The sequence below is a fragment of the Sinocyclocheilus grahami genome, unplaced genomic scaffold (genome assembly GCF_001515645.1).
Source record: "Sinocyclocheilus grahami isolate Dianchi unplaced genomic scaffold, SAMN03320097.WGS_v1.1 scaffold276.1, whole genome shotgun sequence".
Taxonomy (NCBI): Eukaryota; Metazoa; Chordata; class Actinopteri; order Cypriniformes; family Cyprinidae; genus Sinocyclocheilus; species Sinocyclocheilus grahami.
In genome coordinates, this window is record NW_015505455.1 from 914,852 (window position 1) to 927,678 (window position 12,827).

The 12,827-nt window shown below is 37.7% G+C and overlaps 1 protein-coding gene across 1 annotated transcript; it reads right to left on the minus strand.

Annotated features, from left to right (window-relative positions):
• Window positions 1–2,896: 2,896 nt before the first annotated feature.
• On the minus strand, window positions 2,897–11,107 carry LOC107600048 (adenosine receptor A2b-like). The gene is made up of 3 exons (XM_016291813.1): window positions 10,769–11,107; window positions 6,013–6,719; window positions 2,897–4,087 (listed from the first exon to the last, which is right to left on the minus strand). Exons 2-3 carry the CDS (start codon window positions 6,345–6,347, stop codon window positions 3,094–3,096), a joined length of 1,329 nt encoding a protein of 442 aa, XP_016147299.1. The 5' UTR covers window positions 6,348–6,719; window positions 10,769–11,107; the 3' UTR covers window positions 2,897–3,093.
• Window positions 11,108–12,827: the final 1,720 nt, after the last annotated feature.

A 12,827-nucleotide genomic window follows, 5' to 3' on the forward strand; every position in this document is an offset into this window, starting at 1 on the left:
TCATAATTTTCACGACTCGCACATGCATGTGATGTCCCCAGTGCAGCAGGCAAGCTTGGGATATGGAAAAGCTTACATTCAGCAGATAGAAATATTCTCAACCCCGCTAATTTAAAATCCCAACAATCAAATAATTCCTAGATTTATTTTCATAATTTTCACGACTCGCACATGCATGTGATGTCCCCAGTGCAGCAGGCAAGCTTGGGATATGGAAAAGCTTACATTCAGCAGATAGAAATATTGCATTATATTGATTTTGTTAGGAAAAAAAGATGATCTGAACACTGTTGTGTAAGTTGTGGTTTTACTTTACTCTGGCATTACATCCCACCCACATCCCTCTGATCAGCATGAGGTACATTATATTAATATAATTAAAAATCTTTTTGGAAAATTAAACCGTTTCTTACAAACTTATGTGATTTGATAAAATACATAATGAAATATAATCATATATGGTAACAGAGACAAGCTTCAAGCTACACATGACAATTAATGAGATTAATACAACACTTCTACTTGAACGTCACTATCAGTCACTATTGAGTGTTTGTGATAACTTCTGACTGCGATCCAATGTGGATTTTGGTCAAATGATGAGGCAGAAATATGTTGTTAGTAACATTCTAGAAGCATTAAGTACTCTTCTTTGGGCCTTCAATGCCCCATGGGAGTAAGAGCCCACTCAACTAGAGGTGTTGCCTCTTCCTGGGCCTGGTCTAGCGGTGTGTCCATTGCAGAAATTTGTGTGGCGGTCGGCTGGGCCTCGCCGTTCACATTTGCCAGATTCTATAGTCTGGACATCCCGGCCTTACAGGCGTGGGTCCTTTCTGCATAGCAGGTCACTCTGTCGTATAACAACCAGTGCTTGGCGTTTGCCTCCTTCATGTACGCTCTTGGCCCTCAGTGAGTTCCGAGGCTGTACTGAATTATTTCGGGACGATGATACAAAGCTGGGCCGACCTCTCTGAGTTTAGCCCTACTGCCTTTTCAGCCCTACTGCCTTTTGCGGGGCTTCCCTGCAAATTATTTAGTCCCTCTGGGCCCCCTTGGGTGCTTAAGGCAAGTTCAAGTATTAGTCGTTCCTCTAGCATAGCACGGCGGGATTGTACTGGTTCCCCAAAGCATCTTAAACAGATGCAGTATGAGTGAAGTATCGATAGGGAACGTACTCGGTTACTAATGTAACAGAACGAGTACTGTGTACTTTGCCGTGCTATGTAGCTGCATGACTCAGTCGTCGCTTCAGTCGAAGTAACCTGAGGATCCTATCGCGATGTGCCGCTTATATAGCCAGATGCTATATAATTCTAGCTCCGCTGCCGAGCCATTGGTTCGTTTTGAATACACTGCACGAACCAATGGCCGTGCAGTTTCACTGCGTTATTAAAAGGCTTCAGTCATCGGAGAAAAAGGAGTTTTTCCCCAAAGCGTCTTAAACAGATGCAGTGTCCTTCCGTATCTCAGGGAACCGAGGTTACGTTAGTAACCGAGTACATTATCCTCAGCAAGGTGGCATTTCGGGTGGTGCCATAAGGGAAGATGGAGGAAGAGGGTTTTTCAGCCATTACTTCCTCCTCCTAAAGAAAAGGGGGTTTTCCACCCTATTCATGACATAGGCTTTGTTGCATCTATATCAGGCTTTTGTCACCTGTCATGTCCTCTGTAAAGCACGGGATTGGCTTACATCGGTGGGTTTACCCGATGCATATGGCCACCCATGGCACAGGAAATTTCTGAGGTTTCCGTCGAGGGGGTTGCCTACAAGTTTTTGGTACCTAGTGCCACGCATATCTGTAAGATATAAGACATAAGGTAAACGAGGGCCCCTGGGCAGTTGGAGGCTCGGTGAAGAGCTGAAGAACAAAGTGAATGACGTACGTGACTGCATTTACATGCTGTGGGCAGGTAGCTGTATACTCTGATGAGGCAGAAAGAACTGGCATAAAACTCAAGCAATGGGTTGATGTGAAATCACGTTTCATGAACATTGCCAGAGCATTACAATATCTTCTTGTTGCAAAAGAGTGATGTTTAATTTAGATAATAAACTTTCCACAATTGCGAACAAAATAAGGCAGCAAAAGTAATTTTAGTTTAAACAAATAGTCAGTGAAATTAGGTGTTGAACCTTCAGGAAATGTTGATTGTCAGCCACATGCAATTTTCTGTTCCATTTTTATGAGATTTGCAGATTTTGCAACCCTTTTACCAACTTTAGGTCTAAACACAGTGACTATGAAAAGTTGCAGTCAATAAGGCCAAAATAACTATTTTAAGTGAACAGGCATTCAGTGTGTTTAAAATTAGCTACTTTTATGCTAGGCTACATTTACATGATATATATAACTTATCTAATAGTTCTCAAAACAAAAAACAAGAGATGTGTGCCCTTAATATAATAATTTTTAAAAAATTCAAAAAAATTATCCTATTTGTGTAAAGTGTTTCATAGAAAGAAGAGAGTCAGAGTAACACTGCTTAAAACCTTTCGTAGAGCCTACAAATACGCAGCCAAAATACATGGCATGAGTTGCAATGCTGCATGCTAGCTTTATGAAATACAGTCTTGCTGACTAACTTTCATTAACATGCTTTCATTAATAATAGTTTTTCATTTCTGTTGTTTTTGAGAGTATTGAATTTAGTTAAGAGATATCTCTAATCAGTTTTACTGTTCTAATTTTCTGTGAATACACATGAATAATTACTCAAAGTAATTCATTAATAAAACAATTTATTTATTTTGTACTAAAGAATTCCAATTCAAAATCCTGTGACCAATTCCAGTTCCAACTCATGAACTGAAAAGGAGATTTTTAGAATTCACAATTTTTACATTCTTAAGATTGAAAAAAAAGTCATAAAAACACGATTTTCATTTTGATGCTCTTTAATATGTTTACATTATCATTACAGTCATAACAATACCAAACTGTACACACTCAGTTCTGAGCTGCTACAGGTCCACATCAATGTCAAATCCTTAAAGAAGCAAAAATATGTACTTTGTATTTCATATTTTAGCCCATCATTTTTTCAAAGCAGCAAATAAATAATTAGAATCCATCATTCAGAGTGTATTATTTATCAGGAAGCCTCTGTGAGTTCAACACAGTGGGCTGTTTGTAGGTACAGGGCTGATTTAACGTGAAGCGGCGAGGATGGATCCTTCCCATCCGTAATGTCAAATACGGCATGCTTTCTGCACGCAACACCTTCATTATTCCCAGTGAGCGGCGACTCTGGATGCCTTAGTCCCGGGTGTCTGTGAGAATTAGTGAGTTCCATAGGCTGATTGTCTAATATGGGTTTTTCTGTGGTAACAGGTCTGTGCATGTGGCCAGGTTCTGCACTTTCACAGCTGCTGGTGGTGCTGCTCTGTTCAGTGTAGAGGTCCCGCACCAGGCCGTTGACTTTAAACCGAAGCGAATCCGACACACTCGTTCGGGCTGAGGTACGGGTGCTCCCGTTGCAAGGAAGAGGCTCTCGTCTACCCAAGATGTGATAGCGCACAATCTTCCGGAAGGTGTATCTGAACTCACGTATGCGGTAGGCGTAAATGAACGGGTTCACAACTGAGTTTGCGTGTGAGAGAATTATAGCCAGATACATGATAAGAACCGGCGGCCGTTTACACTGTGGACAAAACAGAGTGAAACAGTTGATGATGTGCAGCGGCAACCAGCAAACCGCAAACAGGCCGACGATGATCGCCAGAGATTTTGCGGCATGGACCTCTTTCTGCAGGGTGGAGCGGGACTTGAGCTCACACGGCACAGCCTTGGACTCGATGCATTTGAGTTGGTGGCGCGCAGCCATGAAGATCCGCAGGTAAATGGCCAGCATGAGGAGCAAAGGCAGCAGCACGCAGGCGAAGAAGTTGAAGTAGACCATGTAGTCCATGACCACCACCTCCTCGAACAAACACTTCATCATGCCGGGCAGGCAGGTGCTGTTGAGGGCCTCTTTTGAGCGGGCTTTGTGCCAGCCTAGCATAGGTGTTAGACCGATGATAACCGACAGAACCCAGCAGATTGCTATGATGCCTCTGGCACGCTGCCCGGTTACTAGGCTGTTGTATCTGGAAGAAAGAGAGAGAGAAAATCATGTTTTTCAAATTCCCCAGCCATAAGTGTTTGTTCCAGTTTGTCTAGACTGCACATCTAAAAGGTCCAAAGTACTAACAAAAGCAAGCAAATGACAGCATGGCTGTAAACCTAGACATCTCTTTAAAACTGTGCTCATGTCATGCTGGAATTATGTAACTATGAGTTTCCAATAAGTAATAACCTTTTGCGTCTGTCAAAGTGTATCTCATAATTGGTACCATTTCTCACAATTGCAATTTTATTTGATGTAATTGTGACTAGTTCTCATAATTGTGGCCCTTTATATCTCACAATTCTGACCTTATATATCACAGTTGCAACTTTTTTCTCATAAATTGCGACTAGTTCTCACAGTTCTGCCTTTGAATTCTCCAGTTACAATTTTATATCTCACAATTGCATCTAGCTTTTATAATTGTGACTATATATAAAAAAATTGCAATCATAATTGTGACTTCATATCTCACAATGTATCTCATAATTCATAACTTTATCTCATAATTACATTTAAATTTTTTACTTTAAGTCTAAAACTGGGTTCCATTTACTTGACCGTTATGATGGCATGAAAAACTCTTTGTACACTAGTGGGCTTTCTTTCTTTCACAAATACTTTTTTATCATAGAAATTAATACTAATATAACTCAAAGTAAAATCTCATAATTATGGTTATTTGGATACAGTGTGAACATTAGAACAACCCTGATGCAGCCACATTGCTAACGATCCTAGCATCCATTCACAGTATTTCCAGAAAATTCTCCCATTGGAGCAATTAAGAAGAAAGAATGTGCTCAGAAATGTCAGTGTTTGGAACAGAAATCTATTTTCAGAGTCTCTTTTCAGGCCAGTGTGGGAGAACAACTGAGTTCCTTGGCCTCTATTTGTCTCATTCTCCAGATGTGGATGTTCAGTGAGCCACAGAGAAAACATCCCCGTCCCCCACCCAAAACCTGCTGACAGGACGTGGACACACACGCAGTCTATATCACACATCTCACTGAAACCAGCTGGACTGACCGTTCCAAAACATTATTCCAACATTACCTCAATCTCCATTAGCATGTTAGCTGCTCATTCTGAACAGTGCTAATTGGCTCATTATTAAGTGTAAAGTGTTAATGAAAAAAAACCTACTGGCATCTGATGAAGGATTTATGACTGCCAAAAAAGCAAAAGTGGATGCTTGGTGAGGAAATCTGTGCAAACTATTAGCAAAAACATTCCAGAGTAAATCAGATTTATGTGAGGTTATGCTCAAAGACAGCCTAAAAATCAAGAGTTTAGACCTTGCTATGTTCTTAAATCATATTCACCCAAAAATAGTCAAGAATCTTCACTGAGACATACTGTGTTAAAAAAAAGAAAAGCTGTTTAAGGCATGGTTTGTCCCGACAAATGGGAACAGTGCCATGCATGGTTAATTCCTGAAAAGACCAGCTTAAACCAGTATGAATCTCCAGGCTTGAAAAAAAAAAACATCTTAAGCCAGCCTAACTTAATTTGCTGGCCTTAGCCTGGTCTTTTGTCTGGTTTTAGAGGGGTTTTGGTCATTTATCAGCTTGACCATCAGAAGACCTAACCACTTGAACCAGAATGAATCAATATACTGATCCAAGCTGGTTTCCTTGTTGAAAAAAAAAACTTCTTAAGCCAGCCTAAGTTAATTTGCTTGTCTTAGCTAGCTAGTCTAAATGGGTTTTGGTAACTTTTCAGAAAAGTAGTAAAAACTGTTTCTCTTTAGGGCCAAAAATATTTAACAGAGGTGAAACATTTGAAACATTAGTCTACAAAATGTAATAATAAACAGAGCCAACAAACATGCCATTAATAATCGGAGAAACAACCTCCCTGAAACATAATTAATGTACAAAGACAGCAACACCCTTCACTCACCTTAGTGGGATCTTGATAGCAATGAAGCGGTCGATGGCAATGGCCAGAAGACTAAATATGGAGCTCTGGGTCAGCACTAGGACGAAGCAGGCGATGAACAGACAACCGTAGAAATTGGCACAGAAACCAGTGCTGATCAAAATGGAGAAGGGAATGGCCAGCACACCCACTGCGATGTCCGCCACGGCCAGCGAAACAACAAAGAAGTTGGTGATGCTCTGGAGGTTGCTGTTGAGGCCCACTGCCCAGCAGACCAACACGTTGCCCAGGATGGAAAGCAGGGCAATCAGCAGCTCCAGAATCATGTACAACACGTCAAAGTCTTTGTTCAGCATGGTGAGGATGCTGGGGAGAAAGGACGATGCCTCGCCTCAATGTCCATAGCTGCAGCTCCAAGCAACAGCCACCTCACCGAGGCCTAGTATCAGCCTTACCAGAAGACCAATAATCGAATGTTCCTTTGTTAAAAATTTTCCAGATTGTTGAATCGCCAAGTAAAAAGGAGAACTTTGTAAATATTTTTAAAAGTATCTACAGACATTTCTCCTCAAACTTTTCAGAGAGATTCGGTATTAAATAAATAAAATGAATGTACATTTTAAAATCCATTTTGACCCCATGTCATGTTGTTAGATGTGATGATCCAGTCTTCATTCCATGTGTTGCTTGCCCATCTTTCTATAACATTTAGTATTCCACTGCATTCCCTGGAGAAAGAAGAAAGGAAATTATGTTATCAATTGGGAAACAAGCCTCTGAAGAGAAGGACTGGATAAAAACCGATAAAGTAATCATTTTAGAATTTTAGACTGAAAAAAATTTGGTGTAGAAACAATTTTCACTCAAAACATAATTAACACAATTCATTTCATAATTAATTACAAAGAAATGGCAAGTAACACATTGAATTAAACATGACATTTTGAAGCAGAATGACTTAAATAGCATTTTCTTGTAAAACATACTCCACGATTCTTTGTTTTATATCCAAATTCGAAAATTCATTTTTTTTTCAATCGTACATGATTGAGAAATGCTTCATGCTCCAACATTTCATCATATGATTGATGGCAATAAGGTTGATGGTTGATCTGAGGAAAAAAGAGATTAGTCAACCATTTTAAGAGTTAGTTATTGTTGACACTGATAGCAATATGGGGTTTTAAGTAAACAATACAGAGTGTACAGAAGCAGCAAAACGTGTAACATAACAGCAGAATATTGAGCTTTTCCAGACGCAAAGCCCTTTCTTGTAAGCACAAATGGCAAGCAACTTTGAAACACATATGAGAAAACAAAGGAAACCTTAAGTGGATATTCTTTATTACATTTACCAGACACACCAGTAGTGATGGCCAGAAGCTCTTTCCTTTTGTTTTAGTGTTTATATGGGAAGTCATTCTAGCTATTTACCCTGGAGTGTTTCCACACTGCTGCAGAGACGCTCACTGGGGTTACCCACCTCTGGAAGACATGAGAAAACAGCTGTTCTGTTTTTTTATATATATATATTTGCCCATTACAAATCAAAAGAATATAAACCTTTATAACTGTAATTATTATTATTATTATTAATAGCATTTTTTATTATAATTTATATATTATATATTGCTATTGTTAGACATTTACAGGTGGAATGAAGTATGGGGGGAGGGATATTCTCATTCTAGAGTAAAACAAATAAAATAATAATAATAATCTGGTGCTCCCCTGCTTACAAGATAAGTCATAAATGTTTTGTTTATTATTATTATTTCTGGAAGAGAAATATATATATTTTTATTTGATTTATTATTATCATTATTGTTTGTGAACTTTTAGGAGTACATTATTATACAGATGACCTCAATACAAGGACTAAAAACCACACGGCGTCTTTAACATGCAGTAGCGTTTTTGCTACACAATGTCTCCTGACATCCTGACAGTGTTCAATCCCAGCTTAATTTCTTAAAACAAGATTCTGCCTGGGGGAAAAAAGAACAAAATGAAAAGAATGCGAATAGGTGACTGTCATAAACAAGAAATGAAAGTAGGGGAGGTGAAAAAGATTGAAGCAAACATACAGTAAACAAGTAGATCCTGACGCCCAGCCTCACAGCCATTGATATGGATCTGTGAGAGTTTAGGGGATGACAATGGGACAACAGAGAAACAGGTCTCCACAACACTGGATGAACCCTTTGATCAGTTTCCCAAAACAGCCTTCTGGTTTCAGTGCCTTGTGTTTAAAAGAAGACTATGTTTAAGCTACTAGACAGCTTGTGACAACCTGTGCCAACGCCACACTCAACAGTGGACCCTTGTGGATGGATGATGGAAAAGATCATCGTCTACATTCATCCATCATTTAGCACAGTCTCGAACTGTATCTGGCTGAGACTCTGGATCATTCCTCATAGGGCTGACATCCCGTACTAAATCAAACCCAAAATATCATGGTTTGATAGCAAACCAATTCAAACACTGCAGATGAAACAGCAGGGCCGGCTCAGAACAAACAGATGTACTGTACTTCAGCTGCGTGTGAATGATGGTTTTATATCTGATTTACTCTCCTATTACATCAGCCGATTTGATAGGCTCATAAAATGAAAAATGATTCATTTTATTTTTTTCAGTTGAAAGTCTGTTTTGATTCTTACATTCTGTGATTTATTTGCTGTTATGAAGTTAAAGGCTAAATGTGGCTCAAGACAGATATAGAAAATATGTTTAATGTAAAAAAAAGTGCTATATATATATAAAATCAAAACACTACCCTTAAGATATGAAAAGCTGCACTATTTCCTCTCCAGTTCCCCAGCATCAGCAAGAATTGTAAACCCTTTAAGGCATATCAGGAGAAGTAAAAAGTAAAAAAAATAAAAATCATAATAAATATTAAACAGGCTCCATTTTGCTAAACCACTGAAATATTCATAAAACTACACAGGTATCTACAAAAAGTAGCTGTAAAAAACACTTTGAACACATCTACACTGTACAGAAAATGCTTTATACAGAGGCACACAGCTATGGCAAGCTTGGAAAAGGTTTGACATTTATTAAACTAAATGGTACCTATAAATATGCATCAGTAATCAAATAGTGACTAGTATTGTTCTTGATTTCACTAGTAATCATGCATTAATTAGTGTTTTGCTGTTAATCACTATTCCATTGTTAGTGGTAACAAATGTTTGCCATTGTAATACTTGAGCTGTTCAGATTTCAACTATTAATTAACTATCAACAATAGTTAATAATATCTACTGCAGGTTTACTAGTGCTTATTTAATGCATAACCTATTTATCAGACCGGAGTACAGTATCTAACATCTACACTCTTAAAAAGAAAGGTGCTTCACGATGCCATAGAAGAACCTTTTTGTCCAAATAGTTCCATAAAGAACCTTTAACATCTGAAGAACCTTTCTGTTTCACAAAAGGTTCTTTGTAGCGAAAGGAGGTTCTTCAGATTATAAAAAGGTAAGAAAGAGATGATTCTTTAAAGAACCTTTGACTGAATGGTTCTTTGTGGAACCAAAAATGGTTCTTCTATGGCATCGCTTGAAGAACCTTTTGAAGCACCTTTATTTTTAAGATTGACACCAATTGATATCAGTGAAATACAAGAAACATACAATGTCTAAAATAAAAATGTTAAATGTAGGCTACAGTATGGTTAACTTTTAACAATATAGCGAGCTGAATCAAAATAAAGCTAACTCATTTAAAAGCATAATATTAACACTAGTGTGGACACATAGATAGCTTGCTCGTGTTTGATGCTGGGTGTTAACTTTTGGATGATTTTCCTGCTTACTTCAGGAAACAATGGGATGTGCAGTTAATTTACAAATGACACAGTTAACAATTGGAATACACATAAATATCTAGTCTAATAGTGTCTAACAAGTAGTAAAACCAGAATAGATTCAAGTAACTAGTGACTAGAAGTAAATTAAATAGTGGTAGCCTATGTAATGAAAAAACACCTAATTAAATTACTCACTACTGAAATAAGTAACGTTAGGCTACTACACTCTAAAAAATGCTGGGTTAAATACAACCCTGGGTAAAATAGGGACAAACCCAGCAATTGGGCTGTTTTGACCCAGCGGTTTGATTAAATGTTTAACCCAACCTTCTGGGTAGTAACCCAACCGCTGGGTCAAAACAACCCAATTGCTGGGTTTGTCCCTATTTTACCCAGCACTGGGTTGTATTTAACCCAGCATTTTTTAGAGTGTAGTATCTAGTGAATACCGGTGAAATGTTAAAAGATGTCATACTACTAACTAGAAAATAAAAATAAATTAAAAACACTAGTTTAAAAATATTAATAGTAACAAAATAGATAGGCCTAGGCTAGTAGTTGGTTTTAAGGAATAAATGCTGAACTAGCTTGCCGTGTATGGCACTGCTAGTTTGCGCTGAAAACGTGAATTTAACATACAATATATATATGAATAACACTGTATATTGTAGTTTTTAAAGTCCTTTTTATTTTAAATTAGAGGTGTAATTGGGGTCGTTCTTGTATTATTTGTTTTGAGGCTAAAATATGTTGATGTATGTAGAACTGGACTCAACGTGCGTTTTAAATATTAAAAACAATTTCACTCAAATTGACCTCGCTTCGATATTAAAAATGCTGTTAATCCGTGCGCGAATTATTTAATTCAAATATAATAAGACAAATTCAATTCAATCGATACCACGCGGGCTCTAAACTTCTTATTAGTTAGCCTAGCTGTTGGTTTCAACTTACCATCAGAGTTGATAACCCCTGGAATGAATGAGAAAGAAAAACAAAATAAGCTGGGAATCCCACAGCCAAAGATGAAAAAAAGGCAACCCCTCCGAAAAAGAAATGTAAAAACTTGGGGAGTCCTCAGTGGTTCATGATTCGTTACTGATTCCGTCTGTGTGAAGTCGCGCGCACTCTGATATCAGCAGTGAGAGCTGACAGACTATAGGACCCCTATGAGAGCCAGTGCTGGACCAATCCACAGGCGGGGGCCAGTATTTCCACACTGGACGAGTGTTTAGATACTGATACCGCTTCTTCCTGCGATCGAGTATCAGTGAAACAACTGAGCTGCGACTGCCAGGTCTCTCTTCTCGGATTAAACTGAAAGCAAACGTACAAGGCAGAATTTATTATAAGTAGCCTACACAATTCAAATGAGCTTCCTGAATAATATTTGGACATTTCGTATTGACCATTTATTCGGTTTTGTTGAGATTTACCAATAGTTTAAATGGAATTCTTACTGTCTATAAACAATTCTATAACAGTTTGTCTGAGGCTTTTAAATGATCTTTGTCAAACACATGTAGAGCTCTTGCTCTCAAGCGGTCCTGAAGACAAGTCATGGACAGGGAAAAAAAAAACAAATTACATTCGTACCTTCATTTGTCAATATGAAATTACACATATGAAGTCCTCCAATTAAGCCAGACATAGGAGGACTTATATATATCAACAAAGTTGATATACTTTGTTATATACCCTTTGTTGGCAATGACAGAGGTCAAACGTTTTCTGTAAGTCTTCACAAGGTTTTCACACATTAGAGCTCTTGCTCTCAAGCGGTCCTGAAGACAAGTCATGGACAGGGAAAAAAAAACAAATTATATTCGTACCTTCATTTGTCAATATGAAATTACACATATGAAGTCCTCCAATTAAGCCAGACATAGGAGGACTTATATATATCAACAAAGTTGATATACTTTGTTATATACCCTTTGTTGGCAATGACAGAGGTCAAACGTTTTCTGTAAGTCTTCTCAATCTGGATTCCATTCACAATGAAAAAAATCAATTGTGGCACAGACAATAGGGCTCTGTGCAGGAAATCGGGCCAATTAATTGGTCTCATTCAGGACAAAATACAAATTTTAAATGACTGGTTAAATGTGTTTAGGACAAAGATTAGAAAAGCCTTCCAGCCAAATGGGTGGGCATCCACGATTCATTACATTACTTGAATTTCCAGTCCGGAAAAGGGCTGGGAATTAATTAAAACCTCATTTTTGTTATTTCTATATAATACAAGTTGTTCACTGATTCATAAACCAATTCAATCATCTTTAAAAAATGAAAGCCAAAAAGGGATTTCCCAATGCTGCAGAACTCTGGAGAATTACATAGTCTGCTAAACTAAAATGCAAAGAAAAAGATAACTAAATAAACTCAAATAAATATTTATACAACTCATGACCATTCATTTAGGAGGAACAGCATATTGATTGCTCTTCCCATTTATTCATAAAAAAGGAAATCATTTTACCCTTGATTTTATTAAGATAACACACACGTAATGATAAAAAAACTAAACAAAAGGCAGCAAAAGTATGTTCAGCATTAAAGAACTGAAAACTGGTGTAAATTATTAACAATCAAAAAAGCAACAGAGCTGTTTTACATCTGCAGTATTACGTTCATATTAATGTGATGAAAGCTGGATGAAGCACATTAAACACACATACAGGCCTCGTTTAGTAAATGAAGCTGATATGAGGCTCACGAACAAAACATTTGGTCAGGCTTTATTCGGGACAAATATAAATATTATTCTGACACTTACTTTTAATTATGTGATCGTGGTCCAAAGGTAAAGTAGCTCAGTAATGCAGTTTGGAATAAATCTTAAACGCTTAACAAAAGGAAACTGCAGATTTGTCTTTCAGATGTTCGAGAGCTAAAAATGGCTGCCTAGTTACACACCCTGGAATTTGAATAGGAATTATTTCAAACAATGTGAAATACTTATACTTAATATCAAAGGGTTTCGAAAATAAGATACATACCTCACATTTTT